Source organism: Lytechinus variegatus, chromosome 4, assembly GCF_018143015.1.
Source record: "Lytechinus variegatus isolate NC3 chromosome 4, Lvar_3.0, whole genome shotgun sequence".
Taxonomy (NCBI): domain Eukaryota; kingdom Metazoa; phylum Echinodermata; class Echinoidea; order Temnopleuroida; family Toxopneustidae; genus Lytechinus; species Lytechinus variegatus.
Genome location: NC_054743.1, coordinates 46,784,653 through 46,810,228, shown reverse-complemented (window position 1 = coordinate 46,810,228; position 25,576 = coordinate 46,784,653). Strand labels below are relative to the sequence as shown.

Genomic DNA, 25,576 nt, shown 5'->3' with positions numbered 1-25,576 from the left:
GACTCAATCAGCAATTTAGTCATGGAAAAGTCATAAAATTCTGTTTTCAAGTTTCTGTGAATCACATGTTTCATTTTAAGGCCACCGCACATCTTACGACTGCTCACGATCCGATTTTGGAACAAATATAGCATTTTGCTAACTTTAGAATATGAATGGAACACATCAATTTATTAGAGGTTGAAATTAATTGAAAGAATAACCATTTTTTAAGATTGCAAGCCTTTATTTTGGAGTAAAGGCCAATTCAGTTTCAGATCGTAGCCAATCGTACGACTGCTATGACGTCATTACGACTGGATATTAAATGTGCTTAATTAATTTATGTATGATATAATACGTGTTATACTTGCCCGGTAGAGTCAACTCGCTGACCGGTGCGCCCGAGAAATTGCATGATCTGTGTCAACCAGAGGCGTCGATTAAGGGGGGGGCAGGGGGGGCGATCGCCCCACCAATGAAAATATTGGGGGGCAAACCTATCATTTTGCCCCCCCCCCCAATAATTCCGCATGTGCTAAAAATAAAATAAGATTGTAATTTTACACAGAAATCAGCAAGCGAGATTGAGATACACAACTCGTTCTTTGTCTAAAATCGTGCTCAAAATGTCCACTTTTCAGATTGGAATATCAAAAAATTTCAACTCGCGCTTCGCGCTCGCATCATCTTTGTAACGAAACCCATACTTTCCATGATTAAATAGGTGAATATGGTCCCGTTTTCAGTTCTAAACCTCAAAAGAACTTCCACTTCGATTTGCAATAATTTTTGTTGGATATATATATCTTGTTCTTTATTAAAAAACGTCCATTAAATTAATTTTTTTTTTTCAGATCGAAATATCAAAATTTTCAGCTCGCGCTTCGCGCTTGCATTAATCTGCTGGTGAGATATATATGTATATATATATATATATGTGTGTGTTGGTGTGTATATATGTACACATATATATATAGGCATATGTGTGTGTTTGTGTGATCGAGTGCCTTTGGAAAATTGATTCATGATTTTGCCCCCCCCAATCTGAAAAATGGATCGACGCCCCTGGTGTCAACGATCTGTGACGTCAATGATGGAATAGTCGACTATTCCATCATTGACGTCACAGAATAGCACATTTTCTTCGGTGGGCGTTTCATTTTCGACATCATCGAAAAATAGTGAGAATATGTTTGGTCACATGATGCTATTTAAACCAATCAGCATACAGGATTTAATTTCTGTAGGATATAATTCCCGTTATACTTACTCAAAGCCTGGTATATTTGTATATTATTCCAAAATCGGGTCGCAGACCGATCGAGCTTCGATAGAGAGCCATTGATGCCAATATTAAAGACCTGGGTGACATCTAACATTCCTATACATGTATTACAAAGGCGTGAAAAATTACAATCATTGAATCGGATTCTGAGCAATCTCTAAGTTACAGATATAGTGACTGGATATTAAATAGAAAGTTACTGATAATAATTATAACCCCGGAATGTTCAGCCAGTTCTGTGCTGTAGAAAGGGTTTTTAATCAACAAGTCATACAAAGGCAGATATTTATTTTGATCTGTCACACGATTGAACTACAATATTAATGGCTCAATCTACCTAGTAAAGCTTTATTACATCATCGCTGTTTGGGGGCACGTGCATTAATATACAGATATATTTTCATTAGAAGTGCGATCATTCCAAATATTACATTAACGTGCACGTTGACACGAATAACTGACTTTCCTTTTCATTGGCTCTTGGTTTGTCCTCTAAATTTCCCAGAATATGTCAAAAAGGAACTATCATGGCCCCAGAATAAACTGTCACAAATATCACGCCCATGTCAATACAGGGCCTTAATATACTAAAGGATATCACCTCTCTCTCCCCCATTTCTCTTTCTCTCTTACCCAAACATCAAACTTGCTTAATGTTACACCTTCATGTATAAACTACCTCTTTGTGTCCTCCCATACTATGTGTTAACTGAATTCCTGGGAATTCTAAGAACCCTTCCTTTTTTTCTTTTTGTTTCTGTCAGCCTTGCCTATTTTCTGGCCTAGACTCACAGGCCCGTATTCTGAAGTCGGGTTTAACTTAAACTCAGGTTTAAAGTTGTATTTAAGTATGGGAAGCCATAAGTGTCAAAAGTTATTAAGTTGTATGTTATGTTTACTGTGCTCTTTCCTGAATCATCGATGGTGAAGACAATCACCTATTTAGACTTCCTAGACAATTATGAATGATTTGAGAGCCAAATGAGCTGAAATATGATACCTCTATGTTAGTGATTTACGTAACAATTGGCTATCCATACTTAAATCACAACTTTAAACATAAGACTAAGTGAAACCTGACTTCAGAATACGGGCCACAGAATTTGATTTTAATAGGTGCTGGGGCTCAGAGAAGTCTCCAGACTTGGAACGGCTTGGAACCACATGGTTCAGGTTTATAATCATACTTTCAGCGCTCACATTTATTGGAAAGACATTTTTTTTACATTTGCCACTCCCCATCCAGGTGAAGTAAATGGGTACCGTTAGGAGGGAATTTTCAAGCAAAATACTAGGGTAGCCGTGCTAAAGCTAGGGTAAGAACTCGATAACAGTTAATGTGCTTTGGCCATAAGTATTTATTCACTCATCTTTTTTACGTTTTCTTCCTTCATCTCACAATGACTGTGGGGGGGCTGCCCCCCCCCTGACGAGTCACAACCCATGCAAGGGACGTATCTCTGCCCCCCCCCCCCTGATGAGTTTGAAAGTGAAGACCTTTTTTTTTCTTTCTTTTTGCTTGTCCAATTTTTGTCTGGTACGAAATCCTCTTTATTTGTGGTTGAAGACCTTTTTTGTGCTTGTCTAATTTTTTTGGCGGGCGATTTTGCCCCCCCCCCCGTGGAAATCCTAGGTACACTACTAAAATGATTATAAGAAGGAGCTATCAGCCAAAATGTATTAACATTAGCAATATGAGATGAAACTTCAACACAATCTTACAACCATATCTGAACCAAAGACATTGAAATAAAAAGCATTGAGCATTTTATCAAAGATATTCCTATATACGGTTGTGCTCAAAACTTAATGAACCCCACCACCAAATTCACTCCGTCATGCTGAGTGTTGAATGTAGACAGCAACATTGCAGTGTTCGGCAAGCCCAGAGAAACAGATTTTCTTGAATGTGCTATATTATAGGGCACACGAGAGTAATTCATCTGCGCGCAAAGCATGCCGGGCAGGCGTAAGTAAAGATCACATGACTTTATTGATTGAAATAATTCATTAAAAATAGATTAAATGTTTGTATATCAAAAGAAAACGGTAGAGAAAATGCTACGTTCATACTCTTTCATAATTAAGGCGTTTGGGGAGGCTAGACTGCATTTTTGTATTTCATTTCAATTATTATTACCCACAATGCAGTTATGGTTTTTGTGGCAATGAACTGGCCGAAATTATGGTTAGTCTTATTTCAGGCCATTTAACTTTTGATTGAGCTGGGCAAGTACCTGATTTACATATCAAGTCTTAATGTACTGTTAATTGTGACTAATGTCAGTGAATTAAAGCAAAATCTATCGAGGGATTGATTTTCAGATGATTTTTTGATGAGCTATGATATAACACGTGAGTGAATGGGGGTCTGTAATACTCATGTGTGCCCTTTATCATCAGACTTTATGACATGGCAGAACTTGAACACATAAAGTATGTGGTGGGGTTCACTAATTTTGAGCACCACTGTATACAATGGTATAGCAGTATCGCATTGATTTTTACAAAAGGCAAAGTGGATATAGAGTGGATGTTCATATTGACAGCTCGGCTTAAATTACTTATTGTGGGCGAGGTTGCATTGAAATAAGTTATCTACCATGACTGGCTTCACAATAAGGATGTTCCTATAAATATAAAGATGTTTCTATAAATAACATAGCCACATTGATGTTTTCAGTCAAAGGGCATTGACGAGTTCAACTATTTGTTCTACGTGTTATTATGAAGGGTGTTTTGTATTAATAAACCCCAAGGTTGGAGGCTTTATATGGACTCTACCAATTCATAAAATGGGGGAAGGTTAATGTAGCACCTGAGTGTTTGTTGTCAACTTGTATCACAAGTGTTGTTTTGCATCCCGAGGAGGGGGAGGGGCACTTCCATTGACGATTGGATACCATGCGCGACCATGGGGTCTCGAAAAGCACCCTAAACACGTATTTCCAACTTCTGAAAATGCACCCCTCAACAAGTATTGGCGTGTGAAACCCCACCCTTAACAAGTATTGGAAACAAAACGATACTCTTGGCAAGTATTCCCTGAAAAGAACCTCTAAACAAGTACAGCAATTTCACGGCCCCACCTTCCACATCTCGCGCAAATCGGACTCTAAACGCGTAGTGTTGGGGCAAAAAGGACATGTACATAAAACATTTGAATTTTGTTTTATCATCCCCGCAAATTTGACCCTAAACACGTAGTTTTCCTGGCGCAATAGATACCCTATTTTCATTATTCTTGTGTTTTGACACCCTTATCACGTTACGTACGTAACGTGCCCTATCTTGAGAAAGACATCCTTTTTACGTTTTTTTTTGGGTGGGGGTGGGGGGTTTGTCGCGCATGGTATCCACTCGTCAAATCAAGTGGCCCCCGGGTTTTGCATATGTGTATATGTTTCATTGTTTTATATCGTTATATAAGTATAACTGTTATATTTCAGGGGTAGAGTGCGAGCCGGCGGCTTCGGACCCCTATTTGGGGGCAGCCTGCAGAAAAAGTGTCCTTTTGAAATTGAGAGAATTTAAAATTAAAGTAAAGCAAGAAATATTATACCTGTGCTTTCACTTTATTTTACGGCTCGTAAGAGTCGCAGTGGCACCGCAGTCTGTTGGTGCACGTGGACGCAAACCACACTACCGCACATGCGCGTCCGTCAAAGACATTCTGTATTATAATACGTGCCGCAAGGGTCCGCAATCTCACTTTTCTATTTCAGCCAAGCCCCTAGCGTCAACTTTAGGTCATAAAAACGCACATTTTGTTTATGAAATCGATATTTTTTTACATAGAGTGCATGAATGACCTCAAAAACGCTGAAATCGTGTAAAATGGGTTTAATTTTTCCATTTTTTTTTTCTGCCTCCAGATCCCCCGTGTAACGGAGCCTTCACTCCCCCCCCCCCCCCCCCTTCAAAAAATTCCTGGATCCGCCCGTGAAATGTTAATTATCATTATAATAATAATAGCGACAATAGTGCAGACTGCTAAAAGATGATGAAATCCATCTGCTCTTTCTCTCTCCCTCCTCTACCTACACGATATATCTACATTGTATCTCTTTCAGCTCGTGTGATAGACCACCCGTCAGTTGGTGTTACCATTCGCCCTGTATATTTAAATTTGTTGTGTTTTACAAAAGTTCTGAAAGTTTTCATTTTTTTGCAACCCTGAATCTAGCAGGGTGATGACATCATAATTCTGCCCATTGCATATCAAAGAAGTGTAATGTAAAACTTTGAAATAGTTGCAGTAAACACTGATTTTATGAGAATGACTGTAAAAACAGGCTTAATTGCCAGTATATCATCGAAGAAATATATCGCAAAGCGCAAAGCGCACGTGGGACAGTGTATTATTATTGCTTTGAATGTCGGCCCGACGCTTGACCCGAATCCTGTGCTTATTTGCTAATTTCTCAACAATTACACAATTTCTTCCAGAATCCTTTGGCACATTTTTTGTATTCATACAAACAGACACTTGGGTGGTCATTATACTGGATTTCTGTTAAAGTCATTTTGAGATCGTTACCAGAACTGGAATTTATCTTTAATTTGCTTTCTGTTCAAATGATTGCCACTTGTTAAGAAACGATGCAATCATAGAGCAACCCAAAAGAGGATTGAAGACCTTCTCGAAAGAGGACCACTTTTCTGAAAAAGTCTTCCATGTCAACAATGTATAGAGTGTAATGATCAGTACCATCTACATGATCTACCCGGCCCCTGGTTCGTCAACAATCCCAAAATAGAACACAGTTGAAATGAATATAAAGGCCAAGCTAATCACGCGTTGTTCGTGAAGAACTTTGTTATTGTTCTGAAAGATATTTTGGGCTATTTTTAAAGAGCACGATGCTTCAAGTCTTCCGGTATTAAAGATTGAAATAATGAAAGGTTCATACAAGAATAATTGTCATGCAGGGTAAACAGGTTCCACGACATTTGCTCGGGCGACAATCGCTACGATAGAAAATCTGCGCGCTAAACCATATATAAAACCTTTACCCTTAACTCAATAAACCATGATTCTTATATCTTTACATTATTCTGAACAAAAAACTTGGTTACAATCCAAACTCTACACTCTAAAAACAAATCAGTCAAAAATGACTGATTAATAGGGTCAGCTGGGAGCAACTGTTATTCTAGTCATATTTGACTATTTTCTAGTCATATTTTACTAGAACAGAGTTATTTCTGACTAGAATATCTGTCAAAAATGTGAATATCAGTGATTGCCATATCAGTTGCTCCCAGCTGACTACTGGTCTAGTCAATTTGACTGATTTGTTTTAAGACTCTAAATCTCCCATTCCACAGAGACCAAGACCTTTGAAAGACCATGAATTCTGGTTGATCTTTCAGAGGTCTTCATGGGCTCCAAAACTTTTTGAAACGGTTCAAAGCAGTCTCACAATGGTCTTACAGGAAAACGTTCTTTCAGTGGTCTTTCAGCAGTCTTTCAGCGGTCTTTCGATGAACTTTCAAAGTTCTTAATTGTCTTTCAATGATCTTTCGGCAGTCTCTCAAGATATTTTCGGAGATCACTGTAAGACTCATGAGAGATCATTGAAAGATCATTGAAAGACCAGGCAAAGTCAATGGAAAGAATTCTGAAAAAACACTTCTTGCATAAAAGATCTCTGAAAGACCACTGAAAGATCTCTATGGGACTATTCTAGGACCAGTAAGACAAGAAATATACATCAGTCTTTCAGAGTTCTTTGAGGGGTCTTTCTGAGCCATTCCACAGAGATGACGACAATCATCTATTTGTACTTCCTAGACAATTATATGATTTGAGTGCCAAATGAGCTGAAATATTGACAATTTATTGTTGACTATCCATACTTCAACCACAATTTTAAACCGGAGTTTAAGTCAAACCTGCCCGAATACATGCAGGGGGTGGTTTCATGAAATTTGTCAGCACTGACAAGTTGACTTTCTCCGACAGTTACCATAGCAACAATCAGAGCCAGTGCCTTTCAGCCAATCAAAACCAAGGATTTCTCTGAAATTGTCAGCACTGACAATTCTGACAATTAAGTCAGTGTTGACAACTTTCATGAAACACCCACGGGGTCATGGTGTTTGCGGTTACTTTTCTCTTTCACCTTTTCCTAAGAACTAAACATTGATTTTTCAGGTGCATATTTTTCCCTTTGCTTCAGGGCGTCATTTTTTTTACAGCCATGGGCGACAAATGGGACCTAACAGTTTTAATTCTTTTAATTTGAAATAAATTGCTTACCTTTGTATTTGATGACCGTAATGATACTCTTGATGATGATAAATGTATGATAATGTTGATTATGATTAAGATGATCAAAATTATTATAAGTCATGATAATAGTGATGTATTAATGATTATGATAGTATTGACAATAATATAAAAGTGATTCATGTAAGAGAAATGTTAGTAGTTTATCCCATGCCAGCCACAAATATCTACATTATTTTCAATTTACAATAGTATGACTCTCCTTTATAAGTAAGGTCGCCATAATGGAATTTCATTCTTTGATACCAAATACCAACCATTAAATAGGCGTGGATTAAGCTGTCTGACATTGGTACTTGCAAGGACTATGTCTTTTTATTTCATTTGAAAAGATGACCGGATTTTGTTCTTTCTATGTCATTGGAGTCTGGACTGTAGTTACATTCACATGGCTTTAGTTTAACTTGACTGGTCTAATAGCGATAAAGCTTTGTGGGTATTCATTATAATAAGAGTAATGGTATGTTAATATCAGAAGCAAAGCAGAATTTCAACTTGACATTAAATGCTTCCTCGTTTCGATGTAAAACTGTGTGTTTTTTAGCATGTCGACTCCTTTTGATCAGTAGTTGATAACTGGAAAGTAAGTGAATATCAGTAAATGCTGGTTTTCATTAAAATAGCGCTTAATACATTGCAACGCCGCGACGTCTCTAATACCCCAGTCATCGGATCCTGGTTTGTCCACATGATATGTGCTTTTATCCACTTCCTGGGGGAGCACTCCAGCAAACTCCATAATTTCCAGGCATTCCGCGTCGGCTTTCGCATCATACCAGGTACCCATTTAAGCTCCTGGGTGGAGAGTAGCGAAGTACGGATTGACGCCTTGGCAAGACTAATTTAGGCCGCAGTGGGATTCGAACACATGACCCTCTGATTGTAATAAAATGGTCAGTGATCTATATGTCACCCCATCACAGTTAGAAATATCCACTCTTGGGCCCCATCTTACAAAGAGTTACGATTGATTCGATCAACCACAACTATGGGACGGCCAGCAGCATCAACATCTGAAATGCAAATTTGTTCAAAATATTTTACATACTTAAATCTTTCTCTTAAAGATTAAGTGTGATTCTCTTTATTTACCGAGGAGATTGTGGAAATTTCCTGTGGAAAAAAATGATGGATTTCCATACAGTTGAGATTGATTGGATCAATATTGTCATTCCTTGTAAAACGGGTCCCAGCAAGTACAGGAATCAATTGGTTATACCAGGTAAAATCGATGGTTAATAATAATCACAAAAGGAGAATTGTAGTATTTTAGAATTGAAATAATCCCGTGTGAACATGTCTCTGTTTGGTGTCTCGAAGATATCTAATTATGGGCGTTAATGTTACCAAAGTCTTAAATCTGTCTAGCACCGGGGGTGGTATCTTCTTAAATCAAGAATCTTCCTAAAGTTCCCATCAATGCCAAACATCGGCTGTAAGCTGTCTTCAAGAAGCAACGGGATTTGTTCTCTTTTGACTCCTTTTGGTTTTGTCTTGGTGGTTTACCTTGTCGCGTTATGAAGTTTCAGGAATGTGGCCGAACTGTCTCCGCGTCTGGTATGTGTAGGTCTATTCATTGTTTAAAAAGAAAACGAGGTTTTAACTGGTCCTATATAGGGGCTTGACCACTCTTAAGTTGTGAGTATGTATCAAAGATACAGGTTTAAAAAAAAATCACCTGACACAGCAAAACGAAACCAACAAAAAGTCGAAGGTCACCACCACTTTCGGGAGCCTTTTCCTGACGAAAAATCGTCCCTTATGCCCCCCCCCCTACACACACACACACACCTTAATCTGCGCCTGGTCGTGATTGAAGATAATTGAAAGACAATAAATCATTTTCGAAGTTTGAAATCTTAAATGAATAAAATGAGATATTGTGAAACAAAATGTCATAGTTCTGATCTAAAATTGATTTTTGAAATGTATGAATGATTTTTGTTTCTATCTAAAATTGAAAAAAAAATGTACATGACAATTTGTCTTTTATCTTTAGTTTGGGGTTAATTCAGAAGGGGAACAAAATTTCTGAAACAATGTATAAGTATATAAACAATGTATATAAGTATATATTCAGACTTAAATGTGTGAAAATTAATGTTTCGAAGTAACTTAGCTCATTTTTTTAACCCCAGAAAACGAGACACTGGATGCCTTCGACGACGTCTCAATTTTTTTGTTAATTGCAATTAAGTCTCCAAGACATTTGCGCTCGCTTAGCTTTCCAGCGCATCTCCCCAGTCACAACGATGTCTCAGGGACGCCTCTCCAGTCTTATCGAATAAGTCCCGTCAGTCATGACCACGCTTCTGAGACAAGTCCGTCGTAGCGAAGCTTTGAGAGACTCTCAGAAAAAAAATCTCTGCAATTGATGGAGACTTTGAGATTGGACAGTTTGAAGGCAGTCTTAAGAAATTAAACATGTTTTAATGTCTTGCTAATTCTCGGGGACTGTAATTTCCAGGGGGGCATCTGTCCAACTACCACTATCTGGGCCTCGTCCCGGGCCACTTCCATTCACAAGTGGATACCATGCGCGACCATGAGGTCTCGAAAAGCACCCTAAACACGTAATTTCCATATTCTGAAAATGCACCCCTTAACAAGTATTGGCATGTGAAACCCTACCCTTAACAAGTATTGGAAACAAAACGATACTCTTGGCAAACTTCCCTGAAATGAACCCCTAAACAAGTACAGGAATGTTTTATTGTTACGGGTCCTTCGGTCGTCAGCTTTACCTTATTTGGTTTAGTACGACCCCACCTTTTACACCTCGCGCAAATCGGACTCTAAACACGTAGTGCTTGGGCAAAAAGGACATCCTTTATAAAGCATTTTAATTTTGTTTTATCATCTCCTAAATTAGACCCTAAACACGTAATTTTCCTAGTGAAATAGATACCCTTTTTTCAGTATTTTTGTGTTTTTGACACCCTTATCACGTTACGTACGTAACGTGCCCTATCGTGAAAAAGACACTCTTTTTACGTGTTTTTTTTTTGGTCGCGCATGGTATCCACTCGCCAATGTAAGTGGCCCCCCGGGGGCCTCGTCTACAAAGAGCTACGATTGATCCGATCAACCTGAAATGGTATGAAAATCCACCAATGTCATATTTTTTCGACAGAAAATTTGCGTTACATCCTTAGTGAAAAATGAGAAGCGCACTAAATGTTCAAGAAAGCAATGAATGAATGTATGAATATACAGCATTTCTAGAAAATATTTTGAACAAACATCCATTTTAGATGTTGAGGTCATTTACCTTCCATAGTTATTTTTTATTTTTTTTTTTAAACAAGTGCACACCTAGTTACCAATAATGCATATAGCATTTATATTTATTTGAAAGCAAGATAAAAAGAGCTTTGTAGATTAAATGCTTTGCTCACGGGCATTGGTGCCGCGGCCGGGAATCGAACCCCGGACTTTCCATGTATAGCCAGGCGCCTTAGACCACTCGGCCACGGCACCTCTAGTTATGGTTGATCGGATCGATCACAATTGCATGTAAGACGGGTCCCAGGATTTGCATACTAGTCTCAATTAGTTTCAAGCCCAGTGATGTTTATATCTCTGGGAGGGCCCAGGGGTGCATTACTGAGCGCAGTTTCACCTATGTAACGTGGTGGGGGCGGGGGCAGCGCTGATCACGGATGGAGCCCCCACCATGGGGGTTATTTGTAAACTCGTCAGCTCCCAGTATACCATGCAATGTATTTTGTTTATTCCACCATTATTCTTTCAGACCACCAGTCGTGACATCGATAGCTTTAGAAGACGTCCCACATAAGTACCTTGATCTTCTGTCATCAGCGGGCTGCAAGAAAATCGTCATGGAAATGAAGTAAACAAAATCAGATCAGAGCACTACATGGTCACCTACTTCTTCCTTATGATGATGAATTGAATTAAGACTCATTGATGCTCGCAGAAAGAAACTGAATATGCAGTAGTTTACATGATCACTTTGCGTAGTAGACATGGTAAAGTAGAGGGATGACGCCATATTTTCCGAATCAATTTTAGTACATTTAGGTTACTGCAATCATTAATATGCACTTTTGCTAGGTGAATGTTTGCAGGCATAACCTTCAGCACACTTTTACAGTTTGTTCCAAATATTCACAAAGCGTTGCTAAAAATCTATTATGAGTCACGTCACACGAGGTTTAAATGTAAACCTTTAAATTGTATTTATATTGCAATATATATTAATAATTATTAGGGAGGATGAAACCTGAGAAAAAATTCCATGTCAATGAATTGGGAGAGAGAGCGAGAGAGAGGAGCGATTAAACAAAAAAGTTTTTTTTTTAACTTGGTTACGAAATATGTCAGAAAGTCTCGGTCTATATTCCATAGTGATCCTCAAATAATTACAATGTTGCTTCAGAATTGCGGGTTTAGAAGTATAGCCCACGTTATATTTTGTTCACAAATTCATACCTTTCTCCATTATCTCTCACTAATGTTGTGTCAAATACGTTTTGCCGTGATAGTGTGTCTTGAGCACTCTCTACCAGCTACACCGTGTTATTTCACGCATACTCCCCCCCCCCCAAAAAAAAAAAAAGAATAAGAAGAAATCAAGGCGCATTTTCCCTGCTCTGGAGTCAAATTCCACGAATTCCCAGCCAAATCCGCACCGCAGATTATGTGCCAATACAAACTAATGTCATATGAAAGCTAATGAATTTCTTGAACAGGGAGAAGAAATACAATTAGAAATTTATATTATATACCAGTTTATAAAAACTTAATAAACTAGTATTGAATAGATTTATGGTCATGATTATTTAGAAACAAAACTTATTTTATTTGTAAAAGGTACATTATATCGAAATGAATGTTAAATGTATCCTGTCATACTGATTAAAGTATATATATATATATGTGTATACTTGCCGATCTGTCAAAATAAATGATTTGTACATGTATTTTTCATGTGTTTTGTCATTCTTTGGCCTATCGTGTATATTTCATTGTGTACGAAATCACAGCAACGGTGTGAATTGTCTATGAAATGCCGTGCCTGTCCATTTAATACCATGCGAGGTTTGTAGAATAAATAGATTTTACACCAACATACGAGGTAGACGATGTTTGCGTGTTTATGAGGGTGAGTTTGTAAATTGAGACAATTTTAGTCCAATTTTTACCCATCAACCGAGGACGTCCCCGGTTCATATATCCGTGCCAATCAATTCCTCATCTCTTTTAAAACAGACTCGTGTAGTATCAACTCATGATTTGTTAAAAGTCCCCGTTCGGTCAATTAAACTCAAAATGTGTGTGTAGGGCTCGGTATTAAGTGTCCCCGGGTAGCGAACTATACACTCTATGCTCACGTTATTATGTCCGAAAATGAGCCCGGTTGGTGGATTGTGGATTAATATCAAATTTATCATTGTATAAGATTGCAAACATACGTCCTCACTTTGGCAAGTTATGATTAGTGAGTCCTCGTTTGTCACATTGCAATACTGGGTGTGTGTGTGAATGCGTGCGCATGCACGCATTGGTTTTTTGTCTCACCTGCGAAGCAAAGTGAGACTATAGGCGCCGCTTTTCCGACGGCGGCGGCGGCGTCAACATCAAATCTTAACCTGAGGTTAAGTTTTTGAAATGACGTCATAACTTAGAAAGTATATGGACCTAGTTAATAAAACTTGGCCATAAGGTTAATCAAGTATTACTGAACATCCTATTAGAGTTTCATGTCACATGACCAAGGTCAAAGGTCATTTAGGGTCAATGAACTTAGACCATGTTGGAGGAATCAACATCGAAATCTTAACCTGAGGTTAAGTTTTTTGAAATGTCATCATAACTTAGAAAATATATGGACCTAGTTCATGAAACTTGGACATAAGGTTAATCGAGTATCACTGAACATCCTGCATGAGTTTCACGTCACATGACCAAGGTCAAAGGTCATTTAGGGTCAATGAACTTTGGCCGAATTGGGGATATCTGTTGAATTCCCATCATAACTTTGAAAGTTTATGGATCTGAATCATGAAACTTGGACATAATAGTAATCAAGCATCACTGAAAATTTTGTGCAAGTTTCAGGTCTCATGATTAAGGTCAAAGGTCATTTAGGGTCAATGAACTTTGGCCGAATCGGGGGTATCTGTTGAATTACCATCATAACTTTGAAAGTTTATTGGTCTAGTTCATTAAACTTGGACATTAGAGTAATCAAGTATCACTGAACATCATGTGCGCGTTTCAGGTCACATGACCAAGGTCAAAGGTCAATGAACTTTGCCCGAATTGGGTGTATCTGTTGAATTACCATCATAACTTTGAAAGTTTATGGATCTGATTCATGAAACTTGTACATAAGAGTAATCAAGTATCACTGAACATCCTGTTCGAGTTTCAGGTCACATGATCAAGGTCAAAGGTCATGTAAGGCCAATGAACTTTGGCCATGTTGGGTTTTTTTGTTGAATAACCATCATTATCTCTGTAAGTTTATTGGTCTAGTTCATAAAAAGTGGACATAAGAGTAACCATGTATCACTGAACATCTTGTGCGAATTAGAGTAGTATTCAAAGTCAGCACTGCTGCTATATTGAACCGCGTGATGCAGGTGAGACGGCCAGAGGCATTCCACTTGTTTTTTTTTACAGCCGTATATCATGTATCATTCACTTATAGGACGGAAGTTTACAGGGAAAGTCCAACAAAACGTAAGGTAGAATTTAATAAAATGAGAAAAATCAAACAAACATAGCTTTAAACATTTCATTAAAATCGGATGTAAAATAATTGGAGCTAATTTTTATTCTCTGGAGAGTGAGTGTACGGTAGGCTACGGGGTCGGGAATTATTTGAAGGAAAAAAAATAAGATACTAAAGCAGGAAGTTGAAAACAGTATTAGACACATTTTCAAGATCAATAGAATCAATGCTCTGCATGTAGTTTAAAGGTCAAGTCCACCCAAGAAAAATGTTGATTTGAATCAAATCAAACAAGCAGAACGCTGAGAAATTCATCAAAATCGGATGTTAAAAAAAAGTTATGACATTTAAAAGTTTGGCTTATCATAAAAAAAAATCTGTGCACAGCTCACTGATATTCACATGAGAGAGTTGTTACTGTTTTGTTTTTGTTTGAATTATACAATATTTCAACTTTTCCACATTAAATGTTGACAATAAAGATGCCAGGTTGACCGAGCCACATGGTGTTAAAACACTGGGACTTCTGCATGTTCGGGATAAATGTTTCACTTGACAATGAGGAGAAAGTTAAAATATCAAAATAATGCAAATGAAATAGGCCTACTGAGTGGGTGATATCATAAGTCCCCTCGTTTTCGTTATACGGATTAGGATGTGAATATTTCAAGCAAAGCTTAATATTTGAAATGTCATAAATTCATTTTTTGCATGCGATTTTGATGAAATTTTCAGCGTTACGCTTGTTTATTTTTTGTTTAATTCATGGTTTTATTCAAATCAATTGTGTGTTTGGATTGACTTGTCCTTTTATACCGTTGGGAACTCCACAGAAATTCCCCTTTTTAGAAAGGCTTTCATATTATAGGTTAACGACCATTAAAATGAACGGAATAGAAACCTAAAATGTACAGCCTATTATTATGCAAGAGTGGGTTTCGAATAAAGGGTGCAGGTAGGGGTTTAGAAAAGTTATTATTTATTACCCTCAGACCTTGAACACTTTTCCCGTATTTCTTGAGGCTTGGGTGTATTTCTCCAAACTTGAGCTATCTGTACTTCAAGAAACTGTATCACGTATTGTTGTTATGTAATTATAGGAATTATGGCTATAAGTAGGGGTTAACCAAAGTTATTTTTATCAGTATAATTAACGTCGAACCTTCCGGCTCCAAACTTGAGCAATCTGCACTTCAGGAAACTGTATCACCTATTGTTGTTTTGTGATTATGAGAATTGTGGCTTTAAGTAGGGGCTACCAAAGTTATTTTTAACTTGATACAATAATTCGTCCAATCTTGTAGCTATATTCATCCAAACTCGCTAATCGATCTGCACGTTAAGAGGCCAGATCCCTTATTGTTATTATGTAATCATGGGAATTAAGGTATAGGATGTTATTCTTAGAATTACAATCGCCTAACCGTGTGCACTGGTCCCCTTTTTGAGGCTAATGCTCCCAATTTTGAAATGGCACTTCAAGAAAATGTACACCTTTTGTTCGTAATGATAAGCATGTGTACGAAAATAAAGGTGTATCAGATGTCCAAAGTTATTTTCAAGTGATACTACAGGCTATAATAATGTAATGTGAACATATAAATTTAAATCAGGCGAACACAATACTGAAGAGTTCATCAAAATCGGACAAGGAATAACAAAGTTATGACATTTTAAAGTTTTGCATTCACAGCAAAAATGTGGTGTTAACCAGTGTACATGGAGGACCACACCAGTTATTTTACACCGGTGTTAAATAGGTGGTGTTATAGTTTTACACCAATAGGTGTTATTACAACAACTATGGTTGTTATATACATTTACACTCTTTGGTGTTATGTTCAATCTTTAGGGTGTAATTTTAGACCTCAGGGTGTGGTCCTCTATTAACACCAATTGGTGTCAGTTTTAACACCACAGTTTTTACAGTGTTGTTTCAGAGAAAACAAAAACTTATTTTGAATAAAAAGAGAAAAATTCAACAAGCATAACACTGAAAATTTCATCAAAATCGGATGTAAAATAAGAAACTTATGACGTTTTTTAAAGTTTCGCTTCATTTCACTAAACAGTTATAAGCACATCTCGGTCGGTATGCAAATGAGGGAACTGATGACATCACTCACTCACTAATCCTTTGTATTTTATTATATGAAATATGAAATATTTTGATTTTCTCGTCATTGTCATGTGAAATGAAGTTTTATTCCTCCCTGAACACGTGGAATTCCATTACTTTAACATTTTGTGCTTCAGGCAAGGAGGTCCTAATCATCAAACTCGTAAAAATTGAAATATTTGATAATTCAAACAATAAAAGACAAAAGAAATAGTGAGTGAGTGACATCATCGACTCTCTCATTTGGATGTAACTGGCTCGTTCATATAACTATTTTGTTAAAAATAAGCGAAACTTGGAAATGTCATAACTTTCTTATTTTACATCCGATTTTGATGAAATTTTCAGCATTGTGCTTGCATGATTTTTTTCTTGATCCAAATCAACATTTTTCTGAGGTGGACTTGACCTTTAAGTCGCAATGAACAAGATGATTACGTCATATCCCCACTTATTCCTTTGTTTACATGAAATCATGTTTATCATTTTTCCACCAAGAATTATAAAAAAAATTGATTAATCTTTACGATAATCATTAGAAGTGAGACATGTGCTATACACTCGTACGTGAAAATATGAAATAAGTACCTGTAAATATTTCAATTATGTATGATTTGTTATTTTTGTTTATTTTTGGTCAGCGTTGACCCAATAAAACATATAAATACCAAAAAAATGAAATAAGCAATAATGTAAAAAGGGGGAAGTGGGGTCGTGACATCTTCAGCCCACCTATTGCATGCTCACGACGGAGTGCATGTAACTGTTTTCACAAAATATTTCAAAATTTTACAGTTGAATGAGTTGGTTATTATTTTGTTATCCCATTTTGATGAAATTTCGCCGTTTCGCTCTGTGATTTTTACTTTTTATTTAGATATATAGGGCCTATTCATTTTCAGCCGGGCGTCACGGTAGCCCTTTAACGCCTTCACCTTCTGTCCCAGTTTTTGAAGATTTGGAAGAATATTTCTCCAAACCAGACAAGTCTTCATTTCGTAAAACTGTATCACAGTTTTTCCAGGGTACCTGAAGCTAATATCAAACTGTATCGCGTACCCCGCCAAATTATGTTTCTCTGACCCACAAATTAGCCTGTTTCTATGTTGGCCTAGTGGTCACTAGTAACAACGATGACCATCCGATCTGACCACTCGCAATGGCCGTGGCCCTCTTTCCTAGGTCTGCTTTTCGGACAATCCATCAATTCCATAGCCTGCCTGTCATTCTGGCCGTATGATTATCCAGATTTTGAGCCCCCTGTTGCGATCGAAATGAAATGTTCAAGGATATTGCAATTATTATGATTTCCATTTTTGTCCGAAAATCAGCGTCAAATTGAGGTCAAGGCGATTGTCCAGTGTACAAACTTTGCCGGTCCGCTTTTTAAAGCGTGTTTTCAATAATCGCACATAATATTACACGCGCAAAATTAGATCGAAGTTCACTGTGCCATATAACTGTAGTTTTTCGTGTTTTCATGAAATCAGTGCTAGAATCTCAAATAAGGGGGGGGGGGCTCAAACTACCCTGTCAGGAAACCTATTTCAAAGAAACTCGGCGTCTGTAAATGGGAACCTAGCCTGTGTGGAAAAAACAAATACAATAAAATAAAGAGGAGAAAAATAAGTGAGACAGAACATGAAGCATGGTGAAAGTATGAAAGAAATCGGACAAGCAATACGAGAGTTATGACTGTTTTAAAATTGAGATTTCTAATAATATAGGTTTTCCCGTCAAATTTCATCAGAGTTGCATTCAAATTAATGAAAGGACGTTCAAATTCGGAATATTTTGTCAACCCTTTGCACACATCGTTCATTTTCATTTATTCAGCATTCAATTCGGTTCTATATGATTCCCTTGAATTTTGTAGAAATTCAATTTAGAGAGAAAGTCGTTCAAATTAATGGCCCAAAGTTGTCATTTAATTTCGCGACGACAAACTGATCGTTTAATTTCGCCTAAAATGCCATTTTTCAATTTCATTTATCGGAACACATATTTGCACTTTAAACGTCCAAATTAAGATAAAATGTTTCTGTCTTCAATTTTTATTACGTTGTACAATTTTCTTTTCCAAACTTAACGTTCTTTCTATTTTTTCTGATCTTTTCAGTTAAAATTATTTTATCCCATTATGTTTGATAAAGACATAATTCATGTAACACTTATAGGATATGGTTGTAAACGGTATTTGATGAGTGGATACAGGGGCGGATTCAGGATTTCCCAAAAGGGAGGGGCACAATTTGACGAGCAAAAAAGAAGGTTTTTAACCAAAGACTAAGGGCATTTCGTCAACGAAAAAAAAATATTTGTGCCTCTCAAGGGGGGGGGGGGGCACGAGCCGGCTGTTTTCCCCTTGGATCCACCAGTGAGTGGGTGGATGACCTATGCCAATGAATAGGTATTTTTTCTTCATCATATTGTTCTTTTTTATTTTACATAATTGTATATCATGTCTTTTTTGGGAAGGGATGAGAAACATGGTATTGGTCACAGTCCATAGTTATGAAGGTGGAACATAAACGAGTTGTTGTTCAACTTATAGGTTGTCAGATGGGTGATACATTTCAGTAAAATTGTAAACCTCCACTAGAAATAAAACCCATTTTCGTAATTATTCAAAAGAAGTATAAAAACAACGAAAAACACTGTCCATATGCTATAGGTGATTGCATATTAATGAATTTGAATTCCTAAACGTTCGCAAGGAGGGCACCGCTGGGAATTTGAAAACACTTCTTCAGCTATTTTAATTTGATTGTTCTTTATTCATGTTTAAATGGGATAACCGTGAAATCGCGTACCAATAGAATCAAATTGAATTAAGTATTTGGCTATTTAAATGTTGATCTCATAGGACATTCAAACTAGTTGCAAATTGAATTATTACATCATTAAATCGGTTGAAATTTTGACGAAATTGGGCGGGAAAACCTATATTTTAATTTCAAAATAGCAAGATGTAACACTATATAGTGGCATGTTGTACATGTCCTCATGAAAGAAAGATACGATTTGAAGCAAAACCCTTGAAAAGAAATTATATGGTACGAGAGTAAATGGAAAAGTTGTCCTGGTCTAACACCATTTCAACATCACCAATGTGGCCAATTTGATGTCGCCATAGTACCAATTGTTACGACATTTATGAAAAAATCATAAATTTCCTATTGTTTGTTCGATTTTCTTCAACGTTCACCTATCCCCCGGGGGGGGGGGCACTTACTTTGACGAGTGGATAACATGCGCGACCAAAAAACACGTAAAAAGGATGTCTTTCACGATAGGGCACGTTACGTACGTAACGTGATAAGGGTGTCAAAAAACGCAAAAATAATGAAAAAAGGGTATCTATTTCACTAGGAAAATTACGTGTTTAGGGTCGAATTTGCGGGGATGATGAGACAAAATTAATATGTCTTAAAAAGGATGTCCTTTTTGCCCCAACACTACGTGTTTAGAGTCCGATTTGCGCGAGGTCAGTGTAGAAGGTGGGGTCGTACTAAACCAAATAAGGTAAAGCCGACGACCGAAGGACCCGTAACAATAAAACATTCCTGTACTTGTTTAGGGGTTCATTTCAGGGAATATTTGCCAAGAGTATCGTTTTGTTTCCAATACTTGTTAAGGGTAGGGTTTCACACGCCAATACTTGTTAAGGGGTGCATTTTCAGAATATGGAAATTACGTGTTTAGGATGCTTTTCGAGACCCCATGGTCGCGCATGGTATCCACTCGTGAATGGAAGTGGCCCCCCGGACCTATCCCTCGGGGGGAGGGGGCACTTACATTGACGAGTGGATACCATGCGCAACCCAAAGAAAACAGTAAAAGGGATGTCTTTTTCAAGATAGGGCACTTCACGAACGTAACGTGATAAGGGTGTCAAAAACACTAAAATAATGAAAAAAGGGTATCTATTTCGCTAGGAAAGATACGTGTTTAGGGTCAGATTTGCCGGGGTGATAAAACAAAATTAAAATGTTTTATAAAGGATGTCCTTTTTGCCCCAACAGTACGTGTTTAGAGTCCGATTTGTGCGAGCTGTTGGGCCGTACATGATGTGTAAAGGTAAAACCGACGACCGACGGACCCGTGACATAACAATAAAATACCGCTGTACTTGTTTAAGGGTTCATTTCAGGGAATACTTGCCAAGAGTATCGTTTTGTCTCCAATACTTGTTAAGGGTATGGTTTCACACGCCAATACTTGTTAAGGGGTGCATTTTCAGAATATGAAAAATACTTGTTTAGGGTGCTTTTTGAGACTCCATGGTCGCGCATGGCATCCACTCGTCAAGGGAAGTGCCCCCCCCCCCCCGGACCTACTGATCTACTTGTCTTTTTCCTGTAAAAACAACTTTTTGGGGTGGTTGGCCTCCCTTAAACTAAACTCTACACCGATCCTATGTGTCTCTCGCCTCTAGCCTTTTAAGCTTGTGAAAGGGGGAATTTAACACTGACAAAAAATTTTATTGTGAAACTAGCGGGGAAAAATAAACATTGGTGAAGGCTTGAGGAAAATCCAACAAAGATTTAACAAGTTATTAGAATTGTTAATATTTGTGACATGCAAGCAGCTTCACGTGTATCATAAAAAAATAAAGCAATTCAAGTGACATTTTGATTAATTTTATCTATGTAAATTATTTTCTTGTACATTAAGTATATATCAACAGATAATGCATTTCACATTCTGTTCCTGAAAATAAGAAGGCATCATGAACCATTAAAACTTGACATTCATGCATTTTAATATTACTTACATATCGGGATAGGGTTCCTTTCTATTCATTCTCTTCTGTTCTCAGCAATAATACTGGACACTTTCTACAACGCACCAATTCTCTTAAAAATGCTAGTCAAATCACAGTGGAGAGAGGTTTTTGTCGAAAGTTGATGGTCCGGGACAGCATCGGAAACTCTTGACTCTGGGCAACGACATATTTGCAGTTGTTCGTTCGGTGCAAATCTTCCAACGATCTGCTGTCCTAGTCCACCAACTTTCGACAAAAGCCTCTCAGCTGTTCGTTGTGATATTAATTGTATTATGAAGAGGGTTTTGGCATTAACCACGGAGACACTATCTACAAAGCATCGATTCGGGGGTTTTTGTATTGTATTTTTTTTGGGCGGGAGGGGTCGCACAATTTGCGGTCATTATGGTCATGCTCGACTTGTACTTCGACGAGACTTCAGATTCTCGTTAACTGACCAGAGTCACGTGAGTGTTATTTTAAAGAGATGTGTGTTACCATGGTAACACCCACAAAAATTTCACTCGAATCTGAAAATGTCAAAATCTATGTGCTCTATATTCCACGTTGGTCTGCTTGGAAAGTTAACGTGATGTCGGTTTGATGAAATGTGAATTAATTAATGATGAATAATTATATAAACATGTATATCTCATACCTAGTTCCCGTTGTCAGTCGTATTGATCGTAGACAATGTTTGAATGGTACAACAATGGATTTTCGCGATCAGTTACGAAAATGCCAATCGATCGCACTGCGGTGGGAACGAGATGTAAGACGAAAATAATTGTTCATCAATTTTATCAGTCTTTATACGAGTATTGATAATGACACAACTACTACTACTACTAAACTACTACTTCTACTACTCCTACTACTACTGCTACTACTACTACTACTACTGCTACAGTACTACTGCTGCTACTGCTACTACTACTACTATTACTACAGTACTACTACTACTACTACTACTCCTCCTCCTACTACTACTACAGTACTACAACTACTACTACTACTTCTACCACCACCACCACTATCACTCTTTACTATATACCACTACTACTACTACAGTACTACTGCTGTTACTGCTACTACTACTACTATTACTACAGTACTACTACTACTACTACTACTCCTCCTCCTACTACTACTACAGTACTACAACTACTACTACTACTTCTACCACCACCACCACTATCACTCTTTACTATATACTACTACTACTACTACTACTACTTCTTCTACTACTACTACTACTAATAATAATAATAATGATAATAATGATGTTTATAATTATAATAAAAAATATAGTAATACTAGTATGAACAAAAATGATACTGATAGTGATTATAATGTTATGATAATACTGATAATGATGATAATGGTTGGAATGATTATAACATAACAAAAAATCTGACCCCTGCATTGCCTTTGTAGGTTGGCTATCATTCCGGCTAATAACATGAATAATACCACGGTCACATTTGATCTACGGCGGCCGTACGGCGAGTCGAAAACAGCCGTTTTATTCATTTTTATTCGAGCCACATGTGTCATGTATGTATAGCTAGTACCAAAAAAGTGTTAAAACGGCTGTTTTCAACTCGCCGTACGGCCGCCGTAGAGTAAATGTGACCAAGGTATAAGTAACCGAGTTGATGTCCTTGATGTACATTTCAAAATACTGAGAATTCGTCTGCTTCATTAAAAAATTACCATTGAATGAGTGTTGAAACGCTACTTAGGCCTAATTGAGACATCAAGCATATTCTTTCCTTCTTAAATTACATAACAATTCTATACCAGTTATTTATCACATCAAACTGGCGATTTCTCATCTGCAATTAATCTTTAGAGTCATGAACAACTAAATATGTGAAATAAAATCTCTTACAATTCTTCTTTTATGTAGCACGAGGCCTAAATGATTTGTCAGTCGGAGGTAATGCTACAGAGCTCATGCACTATCTCCACTCCCTGGTGAGCATTCTCACAAAAGATCCAAACTCAATCGCTAAACATATTAGGCTTTCGCATCCTTTGGGATATGGGTGGAGAGTGGCAAAGAGTGGATTAACGCCTTGTCAACGGATGCTTAGCAGTGGTGAGATTCGAACTCAGGGGCTCTGACTACAAAGCCAACTCCAGAACTACTACCCCTCTCATCATCGGGGTTTCGGTCTCTAAAGCTGATCCTCTTTTTTCTTTTCTTTCCTTTACTTTTTGAAAGAGAAACAATGAACTCGGCTTACCTGTAAAAAGTACAGACATTCGAACCTGTCCATGGGGGAGTATTAAAACAAAGGGCTTAATGTTTACAACTTTTTCCAAAGTGATACTAAAGCTAGCTACAAAAATAAAGTTATTCGAGTCATTTGTTTTGTAATAACACTAGAAAAGTGTAAGTTCACGTAATAATATTTATTTCAACGAATTCATCGGCTGCATTGTCAAGGACATAATGGCCTCAAAATCATTATAACGACACCCAAACATTTTTTTTTCTTTGGCTTTTGTCCTACATTACCATGATTACACAATTAAAGTCTTTCTTTAGCTTTGATAACGGGTCAGAAATGTGGATTTGCTCTGGCGACAATCGCTCTGCAGCAAATTCCACTCATTAATGGAATGACCAACTTTAACTCTGGATTTAATAATGTACCCTTTCCTAAACCTTACCCTAAACCTAACATAAAACCCCAAATTGCAACACTAACCCTATATATCTTAGACGAAATTAAGTCCGGAGCAATGTCGTGTCATCGAAATGTGGGCTAGACTCGAGCATCATTGAAGGGTACAATATTACAGAAGCATGCATATTTACCAATTAGAATTTAAATATGGCATGTTTTTTCTGCAGTTTCTACAGTTAAATATAGGATTTAAATCTCAATCTCGCATTCTCCCTCTGTAGACCTTTTTATTGTTTATTTCTCAAAATTTCGACAGAGACTTCTTCTGGATTATCCCTTTAACTCCGCCTCCTTTTTTTTGTATTTGTATTGTATTCAATTGTCCCGATTGCCATTTAATATATTTATAGTCTTATTTTCTATAGCCTACCGATTTCCTTTTCAAATAACAGTTCTGGATAATGTATCTCTGCCATTGATTGTATAATTTTGCATGCATTGACTAGTTACGCAATTTCCAAAGGCATGTCGCATAGGAGTACTCTTGGCTGAAAGATTTAGTAAAATAGGACAATAAAAAGACGGAAAATTTATCAGAATCGTAAGGGGAATACGGAAGATTTTTACTTGTCAAAGTTTTTTTTTCATTAATTCGATGAAACACCTCCTCATGATTACGCAATGAACAGTTTGCTGAAGTCATATCGCCATTTTATTCTACTGTATTTTATTATCTGAAATTATAATTATCTTTTTTTTCTTCCAAATTGTAAAATTGGAGTGTCTGCTGATACTGTATTAATAATTTTGGTTGAAACTTAATTATTTACTTACAAATATACGGTTTTAGACGCATGTACGGTCATGTGAAATGAATTCACTAATGATATCATGTGATATATAGAATAAACATGACAAAGAAAAGGATAGTAGGGAGGTGATTCATCAGCCCAACTTATTGCTCATTGATGAGGGCATTAGTATGACAAACATGAAAATTCAATCATTCTTTAATATTTTCATCATGGCCCAGTGCTGGGGGTGATCCATGGAAATGGTAGTGAACCACCCCCCCCCCTTATTATTTTTTTTTTTTGCTTTTCAAATTCCGCTGGACCAAAAATGACATTGGTTTTGTAAAGGAAACCTTTTTTTTCAAATTTACATCTGCACGCCCCAGTAAAAAAAATCCGCATACATTCGTAATTCCGAAGCTTCGTTATTTCGAAGGTTCGGATATTCCGACGGTTCGTTAGTCCGAAAACGAAATGAGGTTCGTAATTCCGAAGGTTCGTTAGTCCGAAAACGAAATGAGGTTCGTAATTCCGAAGGTTCATTAGTCCGAAAACGAAATGATTAACGAACCTTCGGAACAACGAACTTTATTTCGTTTTCGGATTAACGAACCTTTAAAACAACGAACCTTATTTCGTTTTCGGATTAACGAACCTTCGGAACAACGAACCATATTTCTTTTTTGGGACTAACGAACCTTCGGAATAATGCCACAAATGTTCGGTTAACGAACCCTTTTACGTTTTCGGATTAACGGACATCGAGGTATAGGCAATTTACGTGTTTCAGAATTATGAAGCTTCGGAATTACGAAGTATAACCAAAAAATCGTTCACATGGCTTTGATATTATCCGATTTGGATTACTCTGGCTCGCTGAATTTTACTTTCTTAGATGTCATATATTTTTTGTTCACCCTGGCCCCTTAATTCAACCCCGCCTCTTTCAGAAAGTTCGCGCTCAATTCAGACGACCCCTTTGAGCATTCAT

The 25,576-nt window shown here is 37.3% G+C and overlaps 1 protein-coding gene across 1 annotated transcript in view; it reads left to right on the top strand.

The window, feature by feature from the left end:
- Window positions 1–11,859, top strand: part of LOC121414185 (quinone oxidoreductase-like protein 1) — a 64,015-nt gene extending 52,156 nt beyond the window's left edge. The window contains exon 10 of the mRNA XM_041607259.1: window positions 11,317–11,859. Coding sequence (XP_041463193.1) covers window positions 11,317–11,419 — 103 coding nt within the window. The 3' untranslated portion in view covers window positions 11,420–11,859. The remainder of the gene's footprint in view (window positions 1–11,316) is intronic.
- Window positions 11,860–25,576: the final 13,717 nt, after the last annotated feature.